The sequence below is a fragment of the Blennius ocellaris genome (genome assembly GCF_963422515.1).
Source record: "Blennius ocellaris genome assembly, chromosome: 16".
In the NCBI taxonomy this organism is placed as follows: Eukaryota; Metazoa; Chordata; class Actinopteri; order Blenniiformes; family Blenniidae; genus Blennius; species Blennius ocellaris.
The window spans coordinates 9,016,433-9,039,970 of NC_137665.1; the positions used below are offsets into that span (position 1 = coordinate 9,016,433).

General features: G+C 40.0%; 1 protein-coding gene across 1 annotated transcript; it reads left to right on the plus strand.

Moving 5' to 3' along the window:
- The first annotated feature begins 4,375 nt into the window (after positions 1–4,375).
- Positions 4,376–15,592, plus strand: sec14l1 (SEC14-like lipid binding 1). Its single transcript, XM_080511996.1, has 16 exons — positions 4,376–4,533; positions 5,113–5,199; positions 7,880–8,029; positions 8,236–8,367; positions 9,043–9,171; positions 9,278–9,497; positions 10,071–10,180; positions 10,428–10,617; positions 11,541–11,629; positions 11,719–11,789; positions 11,881–12,052; positions 12,716–12,850; positions 13,455–13,589; positions 13,805–14,056; positions 14,173–14,351; positions 14,614–15,592. The coding sequence occupies exons 2-16, from the start codon at positions 5,137–5,139 to the stop codon at positions 14,717–14,719; spliced, it is 2,133 nt and encodes a 710-aa protein (XP_080368122.1). The 5' UTR covers positions 4,376–4,533; positions 5,113–5,136; the 3' UTR covers positions 14,720–15,592.
- The last annotated feature ends 7,946 nt before the right edge of the window (positions 15,593–23,538 follow it).

The window sequence follows — 23,538 nt, forward strand, 5'->3', positions numbered from 1 at the left end:
AATTTTAAATCATCTATTTCATGCTGCTTAACACTGAGGCTTCTGGATAAATTCTGTGCTTGTCTGGAAATCGTTTTCAAATTCCTCACAGCGTGGTCTGTTATTTTTTTCTACTTTTAAATAGCCCCCATTTCAGTTCTGACTGACTTCTCCCCTCAGGTGCCTTCCAAAAAGAAACACAGAAGAACAGCAGCAGGATTTTAGAAGTAAAATGAAAATGTAATCTCTTGAGTTCACTTTATACAAACAACAACCTCATCTACATCAGTTCCCCTGTAGTTCTCCCATTTGCTAATTTTTCCAAAATAGCTCAAAGTATTTTTTAAATGTGGGGGGGGGGGGGGGGAAACAATATTGTATCTGCTGGTTTTAGTTCACATCTGCAGAACATGTTGAAGTCCACACACTTATTGGAGATCGTGCATTTCTTTCTTCGTGGTGTCGCTGGTGAATATGAGACTTATATCCTCACAGTGTGTGACCAAGACCAACCCCTCAATCAGATGTGATGCCCAAAATATGAAACAAAGATCTTCCATGAAGCATCTTTCAGCTTCAACGGTAAGATATACTGTTAGATTCAGCTTCTCAAGGATGTGAAGGCAAACAGAAATATTACAACATTTAAAGAAAAGCTAAAAACTATTTTATTACCTTCAATCTGTTACTTTTACTTGGATTTATTTCTTTATTATGTTATATTTGAGCTATTTTATCTTTTCCTTCCTAGCTTCTTTCCTCTGGTTTTATATTTTCTTTGTCATATAAACATTCTACCTGATTACTATCTGTGGAATAAACTGTTGTTTTTTAGGGATTATGTGGTTACCTTGCTTTTGTACTTTTAATTTGTTGTCTAATATGACATATTTTTAATTAATTCTTTCCTCTAAATTTTATGAGAATTACAATTTTTTTTGGTTTCCTTGTCCTTCCTTGCTTCGTCTTGTACTCACTGTATCAATCGTTCTGCAAAGCCCTTTGCCCCAACCTGAAAAGTGCTGTAGATATGAAGGTCAGTCAGTGGCCTTAGTGATCCATTGATTTCTGAAGTTACGGTATTTGGAGATGCCTTATTATTTAAAAAGTCCTTTCGTTAAAACTTTTATTTCAGTCTTTTATTTTTTAACATTATTTCTGATCTTCTGGAAATGCCCAGATGATCAAAAGAGGATTATTCTTACTGTGCATTACCAGTGCATGAATGAATGAAAAGCTGTATGGTCGCAATCTTTATTTCCAAAGGTTTTAGAGTTGACAGTGTTGTGCATCCCAAAAGAAATAAATCCAATATTCTTCTGTCATTATTGTAGATAATTAGATCGAGAGCTAAGGGGAAAGTAAAAATGATAATGGGCCATGAGAGGTGATGAGCTGAGTTCAAAGAAGACAATCTGTAAACTCCAGTGTTCACATTTTTGCTGCCAGTTTCCCATTTGAATAAATGAGTATCTTTGGGATATTCTTCTACCAGCCGGTGGGTTGTGGCAGGATATGGATTTCAGCAATCATCTTTGTCATAACAGACTCAAGGATGCTTTTTATGGCACTTGATCAGAATTAAAGTATTAAATAAAATTGGCACGCTAACATTTATACCCTTAGTGATGACAACAAAAACACTCACAAGGAGAGAAGAAGATGTACCGGTACTAAGACAGAAATGCTCACATGAATCTGTCTTCATATACTGACTGCTGTGTAAGCTTTCTTTTAACAAAGAACAGGTTTACAATCACAACTAAAATGGCATTTTTTTTGTCTAACAGGTTTGGTAAACAAAATACTGAAGAAGATCCTCAATGCCACATCTGCCGTGTTTTTGTAAGAAAAACGGGTGTGACTGAGTCATTGCAGAGCTGTGGCTGAGTTTTATCTAAAATTTCGCAGAGACAGTTGGTGAGAACAGCTTGCCGGTAACATTGTAACATTATTTTCTCTGCCTGAGGCTGATTAGGAAAAAATAGCTTATCTCAACTTCACTTCCCCCCTCTCAGGATGTCCCCTGCTGGACTCGAGGAGCTTTTGTAGGCAGCCAGATCCAGATCCTTTGAATTCCCCCCACAGATGCTGCTTCAGGAGTCCCTCTGTGAGCACAGCTGTGTCTCCATGGGATGCAAAATGTAAGGCTGCGAAGTTAGGGAGTAAATAACTTTACAAAATGAGTGTCCAGCAAACATGTCAGACCCTAACAGTGTAAAAACACTGGGAAAGCTGTATTTTTCCTGTTCAACTTTACAAACAACACTTCTCGATCCTAATATCCATATTATGTCTCACAACTGCCCTGATCCATTGCAGTTTAATTTTATTTTTTAACACTTTTGGCATGTCTGAGGCTGATTCTTCCTTTTGGAAACTCCACGTTTATAATGAAAATGATAATTGTTTTCCCTCAGCGAGCAGCTTGATGAATTTATTTATTTTTTCATTGTGTGTTCACTTCTGGCCTGCCTGATGGCAGTTTGGATACAACGCATCCAGTTTTCTCAAACTGTTTTAGGATGCCATGAACTGCCCACTCAGAAACCCTGCCATGATCTCATGCTGAGAAAATCCACTCTTTGCAGAGAATAACAATGTAATATTTGACACTTTCACTTATTTCTGATGCCACATTTTTCACCGTCAAAATCCCAGTGAGCTTTGTTCTGTTGGCACCATCATAGATACGGAGGATTACCACATAGTGAATCTAATCTTCTACCTGAAGGAGCTCACCTGGTCAATCCCACATACTGTCAAAACTCACCTGTACCCTTGACAAAATAAAGGATATTTTCCAAGCCTTGTTCACATTAGTATACATTATGTTCTTTCATCCAGTAACAGTTAAAGTATATGCTGTATTATAGGTCAAGGAAAGTGCTTCAAACAATTCAACAGGTTCAGACTGAGTCACTATCAGTATTCGACAGAACATAATAGAAGACATCAATCAATAGATGTGTTCTTCAAGAACATGCAGTCAAACATCCATAGTAACTATCTCTATTCCTTCAAAGTAAAGTTACTATCACATTTTTATGTATGAATGGCCCAGGAAAGAAATATTCACACTCACTTTAACAATTCAATTCAACTTTATTTATATAGCACCACATACAACACATTCTCACTCCTGCTACTTATTATATAAATAATGATAAGGAAAGTTACAATAAAGTCTTATCATATAAATTGTAATACAACCTATCAACTAAGAGTTTGTTAAACATTAATCTAGTTTTACTTTGGTCAAATGAACAAGTTATGTAACTTGTAACTGTGATTCAGCATTTGTTATTCTTCTTTTATTTCTTCGGTCAGTGGTCAACTAAATAAAATAAGCAAGAGCAGTTTTTCATCCATAGGTTGACAATTTTACAGACCTGAAGGGTTTAGGCTGACGTTAAACACGTATTTTGCCTAACCCTGTTGACAAATCAAATACAAGACGTAGGAAGACTGCAAGACATCAGACTCTGAGCTCGAGCTTCATAGATAAAGTGAGAACGTAATAATACATTGCATTTAAACAAGTATACACAACATATTATAAATACTTGTAAATACTTGTAGATTAAACATTTCCACATTTGTACGTTTGTACCAATAATATAATATATGCAAATACCTATATGCGTCCTTTTGGGATACCACAGCAGATCATATGGTCTGCTTGTTTGATTTCGCACAAGTTTTACATCAAATATCCTTCTAAACACTACCTGAGAAGTTGTCGATTAAGGGTGTTGCTCAGGGATCCATGGCAGTTGCACATTCGCAGTAGCATGTAAATTTGCATCTGAACCAGAAAATTCTGGTTTCCTCTTGTGACTGTGACATAAATAATACAAAGGGCCATCGACCCATCTTCAAAATCGCTTTAACCTGTTCGGAGTTGCGGGGCACTGGCATCCATCCCAGCTAACTCTGAGTGAGGACACAGGTCAATAGGTACTCCAGTTCATCACATAGCAACCAAACACAGACAACAACACACATTTACATTCAGGGTCACCGGTTAACCTCACATACATGTTTTTGGACTGTGGGAGGAAAACACATGTTCTCCCCATGCACACATGGGGAGAACATGGAAACTCCAGGCAGACAGGCCCAGCCGGGACTTGAACCCATTTATCTATCTATCTATCTATCTATCTATCTATCTATCTATCTATCTATCTATCTATTTATTTATTTATTTATTTATTTTTACTATGCATAAATACATTTGGTGTGTAATTTGCTTAGCAGTATTTCCGCATTATTTAAGTTGATTACTATAATGAATTTTTTCTAAACTTTTATCCTCATGCCTTGCTTTACGTCAGTGTCACACGTCATGACGCGCTTCCTGTTGGTGTCCAAAAGGGCGGAACTTAAGATCGGCGCTGCAGGCAGACGGTTGGACGGACTTGGAGTTTTTACTTCGTTTGTTGACTGTGCAGGATTTTAAACTTTCTTCTCTCAGCTAACAGCATGCATAAACTAAGTTAAACAGCTTCCGTAACTCGTCGAAAAGTTCCCACCAGAGTTTCACTGATTGTAAGTCCAGTTTGCTTCTTTTTTGTTGCTGTTTATCTGTTGCGACTCCGTTGGGAATTTGTGTTTGATTCTCACCCTTAACCGTTACGAACAGCATTCTTTAAGAAACTTGTCATCTCTTTGGGTTTGTTCTTATTTACTTCACAGACAGATTTAGTCCAAAATTAGTATCATGTGAATGTGACTGGTGTTTCGGATTAACTGGTTTCCTCGTTAGCTGGTGACCCGGGTAAGAGCGCCACCCCCTCACTAACTCCAATATGAGCGCGTGCAGCTGCGTGACTGTCACGATCTGACACATTGTTCATCGGGCAAGGATAGAGACTCACAGAAGGTGCGAGACTTTAAAACTATTGCGTGATTATTAAACTGTTCTCAAGGACAGACACGGATTTGTAACGTCCTTTGCTGAAGGAAGTAGGTCACCAATGAACTGGGGAACCAGTTAAGCCGAAACACCAATGTCTCTCCTTCACTGAACTTTTCTCAGCTGATGTAACTTTATTTATTTATTTATTTATTTCTCTCTCGCTCTGTTATGACTCTTCCTGACCTCCGTCATTTTGTCGTATTCAACAGAGTTTTCTCGTAAGACTTTCCACCATGGTGCAGGAATACCAGTCTCCTGTTCGGGTCTTCAAGCATCCGTTTGAGTACATTATGGCGGTGAGTATCTTTAAACTTGAGTACTTTTACTCCCTGTAGGGTTTTCACTCAGTGCACTCTTACTTGTCCTGCTCTTGCTCCACTTGGTAAAATTAAAAACAAAACAAAAACGAGTGGTAATAGGCTGTCTTCCTCCCAGGGCCATATGTCTGTCTGAGTCCTGGTGACCTGCAGGACATGTGTGTTTGTAGAGTGGACTAAGTGCATTGCATATAGTTTATTCTGTGTTTCTGCTGCGGTCTATACCGCAATACAGCTTGTAGGGAAAGATTCTCTTCAGACAGTTAACCCTTATCTCGGTAAACTAGCAACTAACTGTGTCCCTGTTGGTTTCTTTTCATTAAATATAACCAATGTCCTCGTGTCACTTTGCAAGTTTTATAAAAAGCTGCTATTTTACTAATATAAATATACTTCCTGGCCTGTTCACATGTGCAGGTGACAAAATATAGATGATGTAACGCTAAGATAAGATGTGGCCTCAGCACAGTTCATGGGGAGAAATGTTCCCGGCTGCATTTATGTAACACAAAACAGACCTTGAGTTCAGTGCAGCATTTTAAGCAGGAAAGTGCACAGAAGTAGCAACATGTCTCACAATTTTCAATACACGTTTCCAGCATCTGAGTTGCAACCCTCATTTTGAGTGGAATAGTTTTCTTGTGATACCAATGCATTGCTTTATTAGGCTGGAATTTGTACTTTAAAATCACACAGGAATGTTTACTCTGGGCAAAACAAATGAAGGACAAACGTATAATAGAGAATATTTCCTTGAGAGGCAGTCTGATTTCACTCACCTTTACTGGCTGTTCAGTCTTGTTCCTTGTTCTCTGAAGTTCCATTTGCAGTGGGGTATGCACTGTGAGGCATTAGTGATTCTTTGTTCTGCAGCTATGGCTTTTTGAACACAGTCCCAGATAATGCAATAAAGCTGTATGTCGAGCACCCACACAAGTGTCATTTAATGCCTTCTCATGAAACAGTGCAGGTATAAAATTCTACTCCGTCACCGCAGGTTATTGAAAAGGGTCTCAAAATAAGTCTTTTGTGAAAACTAAATTGCAGCTCGTATGCGAGGGCTGAGGCCTCGATGGCATAAAGGAGAGGATCCATTCAATACTCTGCCACCTCCTCTGCTCTCCATTTGTCTCCCAGCTTTCTCATTAGTCCCCCGACTGATCCTGCCACTGACAGTTATTACTCCAGCTAACAGTCCTAATCAGTGTCCTGGATATTACTGAATGTTTAACCAGTGACATCACTGTTGTCCTTTTCTTGACACCCCTTTATGACTCTCCTGGGCCTTTACATAACAGAGATTCTCTAGTTATGTTTTAATATTGCGCCACTGAGCCAACTGTAAATGGGTGTCCCCTTGTTGAATTGCATTTAATCAATCTGACCTGTGATAATAAATACATTGTTTATGCTCCAGAGCCACGGTAATTAGATGGCTATCGGGTTGCAAATGTGAAATATAATAGTGTGAAACAAAGACCTGTGAACTTCTGGGGTGTGCACAGCATACAACTTTACAGGAAACTTTTTTGGGACCTGATGATACATTAATTAATACCTTTAACTTAGGCTGAGATCTGAATTCTTTTGCATGATCATTCATGTTACAGTTTAAATGCAACCTCAACGGGACATGTATGTGTAGAAGAAGGTGTGAGATCCTGCCGAGTAGGCTGTTTATGGAATTTTTACAAATCCCATCACCTGTTTACCATGTCCATTTCTTCCATTTGTTCCAGCAGAAAATCTCCCAATAATTTAATTAATTGATTTTTTTTGTCTGGCTTTGAGTCCAGGTTGGGCTTAGGGACCTTTACAAAAAAATAAATACACACACAATAAACAAAAACACTAATTTTAGGCTAATTTGAGACTCAGTGCCTATTGGTTGTGTGTGAGTGTTTCGTTGTGTTTGGCCTGTGATTGACTGGCAAACCTTCCAGTCAGCAGGGATCAACTCCAGCACCCTGTGACCCTGATTAAGATAAAGCTCTGGAGAAGATAGATGAATAGATAATTGCATCACATTAATTGCAAAGCTGTCCCTTTATCTGAATTGCCACAAGTGAAGCTTCTGTTACTGTATCAGCCCGAGGTCTGGTCCCTTCATTAGGTTTCATCTGCAGCTTCCCTGTTGCTCGTGGCATAGCCAGGATAGTAAACGTCACAGATCCTGAAGCTCCGGTTAGGTTACTCAATCAATATTGACAGGTGGGCTCTGCTGAAATTAGCTAGAACATATGGGCATCTGCCCGGGGCAGTAAAACAAAGTAATCAGTGCGTATAAAAAGCTTGCACAGCTGCAGGTTCAAGTCATAAACATGTTGACATGTATTTTAGGGAACTTTTAAAGCCACTAACTATCCAACAAATCCTGATTGTACATGGAGGTCATGCACAAATCACATGCTGTTAGTTGTTCGTTAACAACACTGAACGTAGCTCATTCTAGGAGCAATTAGTACCGACCCACTTCCCTCGACCAAACAGAAATAGACTCCATAAATATCACGACATGGAAAACCTTCCAATGAAACAACTTTTCTCAACACAGGCAAACTATTGTTGAAAACAAACAAAGATGTGGAGAAAAGTTCAACAAACTTTTTTTTTCTTGTGTAAATCAGCTTTGACATTTCATGTATTTTTTTTATTGCAGGCCTATGTGAGGAGGTTCCCAAAGTGCCCATTGATCCCAGTGTTTGTGGACAGTGAGGTCATCAGCCAAAGTGAAAATGAGGATCGATCAGTGCTGGTAACTGAGCGGCGCTGTACGATCGACATCGACGCTCCACGACTTCTCAAACGGGTACCTCATGTTTGATCTGTTCGAGAGAAAACAGTGTTGCACTGTACAAACTAGCTGAAGTGAGATTATTTGTTTTGAAGAACAAAGACGGGAAATTAACCATGCTGTGGATCGGTGTCTGCAGCTCAAGCAGTTTTCGTGTTGGTTTCGTAATGCTTGATAACTTCGCAAACTGATAAACGCCTAAAAACTCACTCTCTTTTTAGATTGCTGGTGTTGAGTACCTGTACTTCATCCAAAACAACACCTTGAACCGCAGAGACCGGACCCTTCGCATTGAAGTCCGCAACGAAACTTTTTCCAGCAGAGTTATCGTTCACGAGTGTTGCAACTACACCGTAAGTGCAACACATTTAGAAAGTACCCAGTGGTTTGGTTCTTTTTTTTCTTGTATAAAAATTGTATTTGGATGTAACAGGGCCTTTCTTTAAGACCTCAACAATGTGTTGTAACTGTGATGTATTATTCTAAGATGAGCCTCTCATGGCGTACTCACTACTCTGACTGGTGTCTGTCAAACCTGTGTTATCATAGTCAGACTCGCATTAGAAATACTCTCTGATACATTCTTTCTCGAACTTTTCACAACTTAGGTCTACTGCCAATGTAATTTCCATTTAGAATAATGTTGAGTTCAAATTTGGCAACTGTCACCTCAGACACAGAAATGTTTTCTTTCTTTCTTTTTTTTTTTCCAAATACCGAAGTTGAGTGAATCTTTACTTTGACCATACAAATAAAATAAAAATGAAGCATTTAAAACCTACCCTACAACACAAACTGAGAAGCAACGCAATCCACTACATTTCTATGAACAAAAAGCAGTAGGAAGGAGTTTGAGTTGAGAACAATAAATGAGTTGTTTAAGAACATAGCTTTCAATCTTAGAATTGTCGTTAAAGTTTTATGCTACCCATGCTAACCATACATTGCTCTGAAAACAACTCATCAAAAAAAAAAAAAAAAAACGGGTTAAAGTTATGCCCAGATTCATGTTTTGTCCTCTTCCACAGGTTCATCCAGAGAATGAGGATTGGACGTGCTTCGAACAGACTGCTAGTCTGGACATCAAATCCTTTTTTGGTTTTGAGAGCACTGCAGAGAAAATAGCAATGAAACAGTATGCTAGTAGCATTAAAAAGGTGTGTATATTTGTCTCGACTATCTGTAAGCTGTACAGAAACCTGTAGAAAGTTGCCTTAAGCACCTGAGCGGATTATTAACAAATCTTTCATTCTGCTGTTGTAGGGTAAAGAAATTATCGAGTACTACCTCAAAGAGCTGGAGGAAGAAGGAGTTACTTGCATACCTCGCTGGGCCCCCCCCCATGACTCGGGCACAATTACTTCTCAGCATCAGTTGCCTCCATCTTCCACAGCGAGATCCATCCCCAGACATGGTGCCAGAGATGGGCTGCCTTATAATGACCAGGCCAGTCCGCCAGAGCTACTGTCAACCTCCCCCGATGGTCAGTATATAGCTGCAAAACTTTCACCTTGGAAAGTCATCAAACTGTAACTTAAGTTTGGTGACAGTACATGACATTATGACACTTTTACAAAATGGTGTTGGTGGGACAAATGGCTGAAAGAAATCTGCAACAAGGACAGCCCTAACTCAGTCCCATGAGTAAGTAACAGCAGACACTCCCTGTCCATTTTTATTAAGGTCGTGAAACGGTGAAAGGTGTAGCTGGTAATCCTTCCCCATCAACATATCTATTGACAAAATGCATTCCCAAATCCGGAGACTTCTCTATTTTGCAGGAAAAGTAAATAACTCGCATTGAGTAAATTTAACGGGCCTCATCACACTGCTGTTACAAACCTGCTGAAAAGTCTTTGAAAATGAAACATCCTTAAAATTGTTTAATGGTGTTATTTTGAATTTGCTGTTAAATAGTTTCCTCAAGTTTCAGACAATTGCATGTATAATATATTTCATGTGAAAACTCACAAGTTTTTGCCCCGGACTGACAAATTTTGCTGAATTTTTATGTCAATACATTCTAACTTTCTACTGTGTGTGTTTTGGCCTGTAGACAAGTTGGATGCTGACTACATCAGACGTTACCTTGGTGATTTAACGCCTCTGCAGGAGAGCTGTCTTATTCGACTGCGTCAGTGGCTCCAGGAAACCCACAAGGGCAAGGTCGCATATATACCAGCGCATATTGTTTATCCAGAGAGCAGATTGTGCAGTTATGTTTAGTACACTTTCTTTTTTCTTTATTTTCTTTTTTTTACACCCTTCCTCTGACTTTTCTGAGGCTTTGCTCCAACACTTAAGTCAACTTTACTCCTCACAGATATATTCAGTTTTCATACCTCACGTGCTGAAAACGCTTTTTCGCATCGATAACTAACTTGTCGTTTTGGCCCCTGGATGTGGTGTGCAGATTCCAAAGGACCAGCATGTGCTGCGCTTCCTCAGAGCAAGAGATTTCAACTTGGACAAGGCCAGGGAGTTCTTGTGGCAGTCGCTTACCTGGAGGAAGCAGCATCAAGTGGATTTCCTGTTAGACACTTGGCAGCGTCCACAGCTGCTTCATGATTATTACACTGGAGGCTGGCACCACCATGACAGAGGTACAGAAGGAGCAGTGCTGCTTCTATTTTCCTCCTCGTCTTTTTTTCTGTAGGTTAATCCTGGTGTGAGTTTGTGAACATTCATTAGTAAATGTAACAACCCAGGGAATTTAAGTGGCCTGTATTTATTTTTCCAAATGGGTTGAAATGGCCTGTTAATTATTGACTCTAAGGTCTGAGCACCATCTGTCAAAGCTCCTGTGTTTGAAAATGACTCAGCTTGTCCAGCCGGTTGGAGTTAGGACTTGAACACAGCAACTGCCCTTTGAATAGGATGGTAAATACAAGCAGTGTGTATCCTGCAGGGGGAGTTAGTCTGGGAATAGATGTTAGTGTTTTTAGTTTTCTTTTTTCTCCCTGCTGATTCTGTTTGAACGTCCACTGGAATGTAAAATATTGGGGCCCAGTCCAGTCAGCACGGTAACCTTACACAGTGTCAAAATAACAGAGGACATTCACTGCAATTTTGTCTGTTAGAGTCACTGCATTTTTTAATTTGTCAATTGAGAAGGGGGCATGGCACAATGCTGATACCGGAACTGGACAGCAGACGTAATGCACACGTATCAGCATTGGCATGAAACTCATCCTGGGGAGAGTTTGTGAAAATATGCTCCTTGAAGGCTGGAGAAATGGCCAATATTAGTCTGGAGAGAAACACTGCAGCAGGTGGAATTATTAGATTGCACACATTTTCCTTAGAAATTTTAGATTGTTAAAAAAGATAGTTTATTAGAGCTGAAGATTTTTTTCGTTTTGGTTGCTTCCTTAGGTTTTGAATTAATGTGGGAGAATTTGAATTCAAAGGTGTTCTGCTATCTTTGTAACTGCTCCCTCATTAAAATCAAACTGAGCTTTATATGTTATTTGAAATACATTTTCACTCCTCTGTTTTGTACATCTGTTCCTTGTGTGGCGTTTAGATGGCCGTCCTCTATATATTCTGCGTCTGGGTCAGATGGACACAAAGGGTCTGGTGCGAGCATTAGGGGAGGAGGTGCTCCTTAGACAGGTGACCAGATTTCTGACTTTAATATTAGTTATTTGTGTTTATTATATCTGATGTTGCATTAATGCTCCTACTTTTTATCTGCGCCTTAGGTTCTGTCCATCAATGAAGAGGGACTGAGGCGTTGTGAGGAAAACACCAGAGTTTTCGGTCGACCAATTAGGTACCTACATTTTCTGTCACTCTTTAGTTACTAAACTGCCAGTTGTACAGATCACTGCATTACATTCATGCAATATATTTGGCTGCGTTAGCTGTTGGACCTGCCTGGTGGACCTGGAGGGGCTGAACATGCGTCACCTGTGGAGGCCTGGCATTAAAGCTCTGCTGAGAATAATCGAGGTTATTGAGGCCAACTACCCTGAAACCCTGGGCCGCCTGCTCATCCTGCGGGCGCCGAGAGTTTTTCCAGTGGTCTGGACACTGGTGAGAATGAGTATCTGCTTTTTTTTCTTGATTAGTCACCATTAATTAGATTTTAATTCATCATCATAATTGTGTAAGAATGCACAATGCTGATGAGGGAAGACACACACAGATCGCATTGGTATGAACTCAACATAGCTGGGTGCAATCCAGTCACACTGCATATATGAGCAAACGATAAACAAAGGGGGAATAGAGACGGAAGACAGGAACAATCTAATATTGACACAAAGATAATTACAGCTGTGCAATATGAAACACCTCATGGGGGGGCATTTGATTATTGCCACAACGACATGGAGTCATGTAAGGTGGTAATAATCAGAAAAACAATTAAGATATATCAATTTAATGCAGACATAAATATGACACATACGTGTGAATTTTAGTCAAGTCAGTAACGGTTGCCTTCTGGAGAAGTGAGAAACACAATTTATCGACTTAACATATGGTAAAGCTGCCGACGCTAATAGAAAATGAGCTATCATGTTAATTAAATCAATGTTGAATATATGTATTTCTACTTGCAGCACATGCGAGCCAATCAATGTCTTCCTCACAGATTAATTATTCATTGGTTATGGATTAATGCTCACAGGTCATAATAGGTCACCCTGCTGTTCCTCAGCTGTTCTCTTCTGACTGTTGGCATCTTGTTTGCAGGTCAGCCCCCTGATCGATGAGAACACCCGCAAGAAGTTCCTTGTTTATGCTGGAAATGACTACCAGGGTCCAGGAGGCTTAGTCGACTACATTGACAGAGAAGTCATCCCTGACTTTCTACGAGGAGAATGCATGGTTAGATGAAGTCTTTAGCTTATTGAACTGCACGTCATCGATATGCTCTGTTTCCGGGGGTTACATTTAGTGTACTCTGCGTTTACCTCGTGGTTTCATACACCTGCAGTGTGCTTTACATCAGTTAAAGCTTGTTAATTCATTACTGATTGTCAAGTGGCGTCCTCTCTATATATGTCTGTCATTGTGGTTCACTTTTGAAATGCATTGTTTCATTATTGTTTTCAACTTAATATTTATTTAATGTCGTTGAGACCATATTGGAGTAGTTGTCCAATCTTTTGACTTGTGATGGAGAAATGTGAAGCTAATCAGTCAGCAGTTGACTTCCAATATCTTGATGCACTGTCCAAAGTGATGACTGAGTTTTGTATATATAATATGTTTTTCTTGTTTTCCAAACTCTTTAGTGGCACTTACATTAGTTGCTCAAACGTATCATTGAAGTATTTTCCATTGAGTGGCTGAAGAACAAAGGCACCTGCATCAATATTTTCCTCTGCAGCTTTTGTTTAAAAATGAGCAAAATCCTATCCATTTAGTGGTAATGTGAGTATTTTTGGTTAAACCACTTTTTTTTTTTTTTGCTTTCTGCTGTCTCTAGTGTGACATCCCAGAGGGAGGTACAGTCCCAAAGTCTCTGTACAGGACAGCTGAGGAACTGGAGAGTGAAGAAAACTGCCTGTTGACTGACTCCATCTACAAGAGTGCCAGTATCTTCAAAGGAGCTCCATATGAGGTGCCGTCAACAAGTTGTCTTGATGTGTCAAATAGTGAGGCGAACGAGAGTTCACCAAAGGTCTGAACAGAGGGCATTTCTTTACATTCAGCAAATGTTATGTTGTGGATTGTGGCACCACCAACTGGAACAATTTTCGAATTGCATTCTTATGGCTGATGAATCATTTATGGGCTTCCAGTCTGCTCCTCTGATCTCGTCAATTCTTCCCATAGATGCTGATTGAGATCACCGAGGCGTCCTCCGTCATCACCTGGGACTTTGATGTGTCTAAGGGGGATGTCATCTTCAATATTTACCATTCCAGGAGGGCCCCTCAGCCTCCAAAGAAAGACACACTCTCCACCCATGGCATCACTTCCCTCGGGGCTGGAAACATCCAGCTGATTGACAGAAGCTGGGTGCTGGGCCAGGACTACAGCATGGTAGAGAAAGCCTTTATCTGCAGGGAGGGGGAGAGTGTACAGGTGAGCGAGGAATAAACTGCATACATAAGAAATACATTTAGACCTATATAAAGTTGAAGTCATTTGTCTCGACTAGTCTTTGTCGTATATCCTTCAAATGTCCCATGTTATAACAGGGCTCTCACATCACACGCTGGCCGGGCTTCTACATCCTCCAGTGGCGTTTCCACAGCCCCACAGCCTGCACCGCCTCCAGCCTGCCCCGTGTGGACGATGTGCTGGCCTCTCTGCAAGTCTCCTCCCACAAGTGCAAGATCATGTATTACACCGAGGTGCTGGCCTCCCATGACTTCAGGTCAGTTTATTTATTCTACTGTTCCTCTACTCCTCCATGCTTTTCTGTTTACTACATCAAAATTGTTTCACTGCTCTCCTATGAGAAGTCTACATTCTGATATTTTTCCAAATTGTGGTAAATTGAAAGATTAACTAAATCTGTGCTTTTAATACCTGTGTATACGCTGTGCATAAATAACCGCCTTTACTTCACAAGCGTCAAAAGTCCTGATAGATAGATAAATGTGAAGAATTTAACATGAGCCTTACCTCGTTTCTAGGGGGTCTATGTCCAGTCTGGAGTCTTGTCAGAGTGGCTTCTCTCAGCTCAGTGCTGCCACTACTTCCTCTGGCCAGTCACAGGCTAGCTCCACTGTTTCAAGGTAGCATCTGAAGACCTGAATCTGCACTGGCCGTGCTTTCTCAATTGCATTCGACAGACGTTTTTGTTTCAGTTGGTCCAATAAACATGGGTAAAATTCTTGACTTGGTTTTAAAATGCACAGTTGAGTGAGAATCCTTTAGAAGAAGCTCATATATATGTTGTCTAAATACACTCTTTCAACATCTTGGACAGCTGTAGCTAATCTGTCCAGGTTTGACTAAAATACAAATAGTGTTTCAGGCATCTGTTTTTACCAGTACGTTTTCAGCCAGTTATACTCCTGACACCTGCTCTGTTTGAGGGCAATACGCTCATTAGTCCACCCAGCTAAATATCTTCACCAACTGCTCCTATAGTAGTAATCTCCAGACATTGGTCAAAGTGAAGACAGTGTTAACATTTGGGGTTTTTTCTGTTCCAAATGCCATCCTTGAAGTGGAATCCAGAATTTACAGCTACAGACTTGTATTTAATCCTACACAGATTGTCGTTACAACAACCAGCTATAACTATGCTGCGTGTAAACATCTCAAATATTCTGAAAGTTAAGACCCTTGATTTGGTGGTGAATATGAAGTACAAGTAGTGGTCAAGTATCTATGGTGACTGTCTTGTCTTGTGTATAATATTTTACAGTGTAGAAAACTTAAACCGACAATGTCAAATAACTGATGTGTAGATGGGTGTGCGGTTATGCAATAAGATTTCACACACTACAGATCTTGTGTAACGTTTTATAAATGAGATAATACAAAATAGCGTGTGTGAAGGCAGTTCTTTTCCATGTCATCACTTTGTTTGTCCACCAGATGTCAGTGTTGTCTGTGACTCAGCCAGTTCTCAGATCTGCAGCAGTTAAACGTTTGATGTTGAGTTCCCACACTTTCCTTCAACATCTTAAAAAGAAATTGTTTCAATAAAGAATATAATACGCAAATGGAATGTGTTTTTCCTCAAGATTCTCTTCACCAAATGTTTAAAAGATTAAATGCAGTAGCTTTAATATAGTGTGGTACCATGGGCTGTGAATTTGACACCATAATTGGAAAAGTTTTAGGAATGACAGCACAAAGTATATAAACTGTCTTTCAAACAAACCGTTCAAAGTATAGATTTCATGTTATGATGTTTTGTGGCTTGTAATTCATTGCTGTTGATTTTTCTCAGGCAGTTAATTTGAATGCAATATAGCAGCCCCTTGTGATCTGGCACAGGGCCAAGCAGACAGCTGATTTACATAGATCTTACATTTCCATAAACTTATCAGATGCTTCTAGCTAAAGCTTAATTACATTTTCCTGTGTTATATATACATATATTTTTATTTTATTCCTTTGTTTGCAAGCCCATGTGCTCTGTATCCCAAAAAACTGATAGTAATTTGAGTTGTATTGTGTGAAAGGCTGATTGAAAAACTTCATTGAAATTGACTTCCTGCTGGGTTGTTGGGTTGTTAGAAAGAGGAAGTGCACCGACTTTTGCCAGAAGCTTATTTACTGAATGGCTTGGCTTGCTCTAATAACCTCCCAAGACCCATATTGCCTACATAAATAATAGCGCTCATCTTGTGTTATGCCTAATTTGCTGTACTTCATGAGCATTTATGTGATTTAAGGCAAAATTATTCTCCTGGCCTTCACTGGTTTGAAAATGTCTGTTAGACGTTTAAGATTTGGTGAGCACATTAAATGTGCAACATTTTATCTCATAAAATAGCCACCTGCTTAACCTGACACAACCTTACAATTTGGTGCGTGGCTATCAAGCATTGAGATGAATAGTCGTCACACTGAATGTATTTCATTGAATTCCTTTTTAAAGCCCATGTTCATTATTATCATGTGTTAGCATGCACACACAATGAGTATGGCAGAGTACAAATTATAGCCTACCATGTTGGGAATAGTTTTTGAAATTTAGATTGCTTTAAATCACAGCTGTCAAATGCATTATGATTCGGGCGAAATTCAGTCCAATTTCATTGTGAGTGGACCAGACCTGTAAAAGAGTGTCACAATAACCTTGAAAAGTCTGGTGCGACAACCATTTGCTTCACACAGTGCAATACATCTCCTCCACAATTGATTGTGGCCTGCGGAATGTTGGTCCACTCCTCTTCAATGGCTGAGCTAAGTTGCTGGATATAGGCGGGACCTGGAACACACGGTTGTGTACGCTGATCTGGAGCATCCCAAAAATGCTCGCTGGATTATATGTCTGGTGAGTATTCTGGCAATGAAAGAACTGGGATGTTTTCAGCTTCCAGGAATTGTCTACAGATCCTTGCAACGTGTACAGCCATGCATCATCATGCTGCAACATGAGGTGATGGTACAACAGTGGGCTTCAGGATCCCGCCACAGTATCTGTGTGATTTCAAAATGCCATCAATAAAATGCACCTGTGTTCATTGTACACAACATGCATGTCCATACCATAACCCCACCGCCACCATGGGCCGTTCCATAAGCGTTGACAGCCGCGAACCATTCACCGACACGACGCCATACATGTGGTCTGCCATCTGCCCTGCACAGTGAGAACTGGGACTTATCCGTGAAGAGGACGCCATAGTATGTGAGCAATTTGAGTGTGCAGATGAGCATCATGAAAATTCTTTGGTCATGCAATCCGATAGTTGCAGCAGCCGGCTGGCTGGCTAGTCTGCGATGATCTTGGAGGGGGAGCTGTATGTGGAGGTCCTGGGCTGGTGTGTTTACATGTGGTCTGCGGATGTGAGGCCGGTTGAATGAAATGCCTTTGGAGACGGCTTATGGTCAAGAAATGAACATTCGGTGCACGGACAACTGCTCTGGTGGACATTCCTGCAGTCAGCATGCTGATTGCACGCTCCTTCAAAACGTGTAACATCTGTGGCATTATGCTGTGTGATCAAACTGCACATTTTCGATTTACCTTTTATCATGGCCACCCTGAGACACCCCAGTGCAATAATCCTGCAGAGGTGGATGGATTATCTCAGCAAATGTGAACTGTCACTAATTTGTGAACAGTATTCTTGCATTCACCAGAAAAATTCCGAGATCTTTAAGTTCAGCTCATGAAAAATGGGAGCAAAAGCAAACTGTTGCATTGATATTCCTATTCAGTATCTTTCCTCCTCTTTCCGCAAAACATGCAAGAGGGTAAAACTTTTCTCACAGATGAAGGCGCACTGTTATTTACAGCATTAGAAATAACGTGGCATTCATAATGTGCAGAGCAATAAAAACAAAGCGAACATCTTTTTTTCCCCCTGTATAGACTAGAGGGAAAGTTGATATCTCTGGATCTCTTTAATCTTAAAATACATTTTCTTTGCCAATTCTCAAAATAAAATAAATGCTTGTTGGATCCCTTACACCAGGTATATAGGGCAGATTTCACAATGACTATCATTCACTTGTATTTCTGCAGTTGCAAATGTTGACATAAAAACATTTTTTTTTTTTTTTTTAATGTGGGGGCTCTTATAATACAAGACGAATGATTTCTCTGCTTTCGGTGTTTGTAGTGCTGTCACTTCTGAAGGAATCTCTCAGGAGAAGCAATATCAGTTTCTCGCCCTTCATTTCAACATCTTATCACTGTGACTGCTTGGTTGCCCTGCTGAGCATGACAGATATGATAACAACACGATTACCTGGATTGTGCCTCTGAAGAAACTCACCGCCGCATTCAATCCCTGCTCCCCATGAGCTGGTAACTGAATGAAGTCTCCCACCACAATGGTGGAATGTGTGTTTGGGGGAACAGATTAATTAAAATCAGTATTGAATAATATTATTGTGATGTACAACAATAAATCTCTTAATTCTTTGGGGAGCACAGAGTGTAGAAAATAGAGTGCATTGGTACTGTGGATTTAGTTGAAAAATAGTTCCAGATATGAGCACTCCAGCCTTCTCTGGGAATATGAAATTAAATCTTTTCTCAGAAATACCAGGCAGGCATGCAGATAGACTGTTTTTTTTTGCGTATGTTTACGTCACATAAACAGAAAAATAAGTAAATGGCAAAAGATGGAGGGATTAAATTTAGCAAACTAATAGTTCATGCACTACTTCCACGTGTCGACATATTCCTTTTGAGTGCATTAGAAAGAGTTAAGGGACCAAAGCGGATTACATAACAGAGGCCAAGGTTAACTGATAATAGCACCTAAAATCTGCAAAAAACTAAATGGATCATAACTTAATTTCGGATAAAATTCACTTTCAAAATACATCTTCCAAGCAATTTTGTTCTTCCATCACATGCTGCACAGCAAATTGCTTTTTTTTTTTCTCTTTGAATTTGATCATAGAGTATAAAATCGTATCAGCCATAAGGTTGTGGAGTCTCACTGTAGTGTGGAGCCTCATTAAAATCTAAGCCGTGTTTCATTTGCTCTGTTCTGACAATCTTGACCTTCCCATTAATTGAAAAGGAGAGCTCTGGATTAGTGCCCTAAATTATGTTTCGGAGGCTTGAGTAGATTGTAAGAAAAAAAGTTTGTCCGTGGTTGTTTGGTTTTTTTTACTCAAAAGATGTGTGCAGACCGATCCACTGCCTATTTTGACTGTAATGTGTACAACCTGGAAAACAGTAAATGTTTATGCCTTCTCCATCTGAGTTGTGGACCTGTCTCCTTAACTAATCTCATATTGGCTGGGTTGGAATTCATTTTCTGACTTGATATACTACAGGGGCTGATTAATGTGTCCACAAACAAATAGATACAGTCATGTCTATTTATCTCTGATGCTTCATAGAGGCTCTCATATCTTCTTGCATTGATTTCTGTGTAACAACAAGAGAGACCATCAATCTAGCTTCAATTTAGGGCAATTTGTGAGCGTTGCCCTCATTTGCAAGCAACTGTCAAGGCTCTCATGTGTTGTTTTTATCAGTCCTGTTTTACCAGTTTTATTTCCCCGTTGTTTTTCTTGGCTGACTGACTTCTATAGCTGACATTTCAATTCCCCCCTCTCCAAATGGGCACTGAACTATGCAGGTCATTGTGGGCTTGACCTTCTTAAATGTTAAGGCAGAACATGCTAATCTAAGCATTTGCTTGTTTGGAGCCTCCAGGAAGGACAAGAAGAAAAACAAACTCACAAGATATTCATTGCCTGTAGGGAAGGAAGACATGTAGTTGGCGTTATAGATTGGAGATGTATATCAACACAGTATGCAGCTCGACATACGCAAAATGCCACAACAAAAGATATTTTCAGAGGAGGTTGTGTCGAATTGTCCCAACTCGTCTAAAAAGCTGATTTAAAAAGACAGAGCTTTGAAAAGGTAGATGATCACATGCTACATTTGGTCAAAGCCTACGGCAGTCTGAAGGAACAAAAACAATCCATAATGAGATTTGGCATTATAATTTCATGTTACTTTTGCAGGCTTCAGTGTCCAAATTAGTTTGAATAAAAATAAGAATATTCTCTGAAAACACTTGTTTTTAACTTCAGTTAAACACAAGACAAATTGTGTGATTGAAAAGATACTGCCAGCTGACGGTGTGTGTTGACTGTGTGTCGTTAATACCCACCTCCCCCCGTCACGATTAATAAGGGGACGGGGGTTATATTTCATTTGAACCTTTGAATTATCTGAACACATGTATAGAAATTGGCATAGGGATGGCTGGAAGGAGAGTAATCTATCTCAGTGGACTATCTGGTCTTAGTCTGTCAATGCTTATTTACGGTAATTTGATTTATCTTTTAATTTGTTTTCTATTTATTCCCAGCCATGCAAAGTCTTTTGGGAGTGAGTGAAAAGTGCAGCAACATGTTCTTGTTCAAAAAAATCAACTGAACACCGAGGCTTCAAAAGCCTCTGAGATCAACAAGGTGGAATAATACCTGTTTCGATTTCCCCGCAAACGTCCTGCAGATACACTATTTAAATCAGGGATGAGCAAGTTTAGTCAACCATAAAAAATGTCACCAAATTGTGACTGAGCACATCTACCACTCGGATCTATGAGGTTGATTATACCCAATTCATTGAATGAGACTTGCTGTATGACTTTATTTTTCCTTTAAAAAAACAAAACAAAAACAACTATTGATTTATGTTTTTCTATATTGAACTGAACATCTGCATATAGTTGGTTCAGATCCAATCAAATTGTTTTCAATGAACAATGAACTGTTTCTCCAGAGCTGGAGGTGATAGACATGCACAGTCTAACAAGGGAGTTTCACTCATTTTCTATTAAGGAGGTCATTGGTAAAAACCATGAAACACTGTATTGAGGTGTATTCACAAGAAACTGGGACATTGGAAACGTTTCACCTCCCAGTGGGGAAAGGAATGTACTGTATGTGAACAATGGCAAAAGTTGGAACTTCCCTCTGGGAAATTTAAAAGTTGCAGAGAACCCAGTGTGACGTCACCATGGATCGACACTCTGTGGAGATATGAGGGATAGATGCTCACTCTTGTGTATGCATCCCTGCTTCAGCTGAGAAGAAACGTACACGGGAAGTAATACAATTCTATGTCCTTTTCACAATGATTAAAGATACTTTACCTGGAGATCTAACAATACACATCAAACCAATGTCTTAAAAATATATCACCTCTCATGCGTTGAGAGTAAAATTGCAGGCCAATAGTTGATAAAACTTCACACTTTGCTTTGCACCAAGTCGCACATCCTTGTTACACATAAGCTGTACGTGATATTTGTTGATTGCTAGAAAAAGCTAATATCCATTTGAAGTGCCACAATAATTTGAGCACTCACTCTTAGATTTCACCCGACAGATCCTCTGCAACTTGTGGCCAGGAAACCTAAGATGAACACAAGTGAAAGCAATTCACCTAAATACTATAATCGATAGGTTCTTCTTCTAAAATGTGTGTTATCTAGTAGACTGTTCTTGAGAAATTACCTTGTTTCTGCAGTTTTGTTTTGTTTTTTACGTTTTTTCCCAATTTATCTCATGTTCCTTTGGTTTACTCGGCGATGTCAAAATGCCAGATGATACTGTTAAATGGGAAAGGGGTCATACCGATGCATGGAGACCCATGATATTATGGTGGTTTGCAGTTTGTCCTCACCTCTAGAAGCTCTCTGATGACAGTCTGGGCATCACACTTTTCTACTTGGTTGTGTGCTTTATACACTCAGGTCATAAATGTGCGTTGGAGGTTAATTTGTGACTCTAAATGGACTGACTGAACTGTGTGCGTCTTTGTGTTTGCCATGTGATGGACAGATGACCTGTCCAGAGTGTACTGCAATAGTAAATTGGATAAAGCAGTATAGCTGATCAATGGATGGATGTCAGCATCAGTTCCCTAAGAGGACGGGTCTAGACCTCTGTTCTGAAATGAGCTGGATGTCAGCCATGTTATCCAAGTATTAACAATCCCCTCCTCCCAATTGGTTTATATCTTGTTCAAGTTAGTTCACGGGAAGAATTTAGGAGGGAATTGGAAGTGATTACCTGAAGTACTGTGTTTCTTGGAGTGAAGGGTTATTCAAGACAGCCGTCCTACCTTCTCTTACCTGCCAAGCCTCGCCACCCCTCAGTGAACACAGGTTTACTGTGTTGGCAGGCAGAGGGGCTTGGCATGAATCCCCTATACACTTGACTGATGTGTGTGTCTACTGAATAAAGATAATATCAACGATGAGAGAAATGAAAATATATAGATAGACGAGTGAAGAAAGTGAGATGAAAGTGTGCAGGTAGGATTAGGCTGAGAGGATCAGGGCGATCAAAGCAAATATAGATTTTCAAAAAGTTTCTGTGTATCTCAAGGAACTGACTGACACTTTACCTCTCAGTCTCAGACTGTGCAGAGAGGAGTGACTTTACTGAAGTGTGATCAAGATAGTTGGTTGGTGTCAGCCCTAAATCATATCACTGTAGGTGCTTGGTATCTGTACTTCAGTTCCACTATATTTTCCTTTCCATTTTATCTTTATCATCATCATGATTTGAATAACTGGTAACCTTGTCCTGTCATGATCAGTATGATGTTTATTTATTTCAATGTCAGAACTGTCACAATATGTTGATTGATGTCTTTGGCTGAGTAAAAGAAAATTATTGAATAATTTCATGTTTGGAATTAAGTATTGAACGCTTTTCTTTGTCATGTTTTGGATGGTTGTGGCTCAGTTAGTAGAATGGGTCATATTCCAATCCCTATGTTGGTGGGTCGATTCCCTCATCTCACGCTTTACATGATGAACCATGTTGCTGGTGATGGTGTGAGAGCTCACCGCATAACAGCCTTCCTGAGTGGTGTGTGGGTGTGTGCGTGCGAATGGACATGAAAAAAAAGGGGGGGGGGGCGGGGGGGTTGTTAGCACTCACGACTCATTGCAAGATTCTGCCCAGTTGAAGTCTTAACGTCTTAAATTCTACGCAGCTCAAGATGTGAGCTGACCCACAAAAACTGTAATTCTCGAAGTACCGTTAACAGCTAGAAAGCAGCTGACTTCCTTCCTCTTGTTGTTTTTTGGCGATCCTTTACAGAAGCACTGAACCAGAGAACAAGAGCAGATGAAATGCAGCCAAACTGTTGTGTGAGAATGTTTTCTGGCACTAGTATCCTCTCTGTCTATCTCTCGCTCTCTAGCATTATGAGGTAGTTACAGTAAGCCAGGCCCATAAGTGATCCCCAGATGCACGCTGGCACGAAACCGCTCACTGGTGCTTTCCTGCCCTGTTTGAACTCGCTGCTTCAATGTGCTGTGTAAGTTAGAGCAAACTTTTTGTTGTCACCATAAAGGGACACTTTTATTCTCGGGTGACAGTCAACTCATTACAATTTGGAGTGTGATTATTGGAGGACACGCTGCGGC

Excerpts from the sequence above, each read along its gene's own strand:
- sec14l1 (XM_080511996.1), top strand. The coding sequence starts at position 5,137 with ATGGTGCAGGAATACCAGTCTCCTGTTCGGGTCTTCAAGCATCCGTTT. Across the intron at positions 10,618-11,540 it reads CTGGCACCACCATGACAGAG|ATGGCCGTCCTCTATATATT; the intron begins GTACAGAAGGAG and ends TGTGGCGTTTAG. Across the intron at positions 14,057-14,172 it reads GGGAGGGGGAGAGTGTACAG|GGCTCTCACATCACACGCTG; the intron begins GTGAGCGAGGAA and ends ATGTTATAACAG.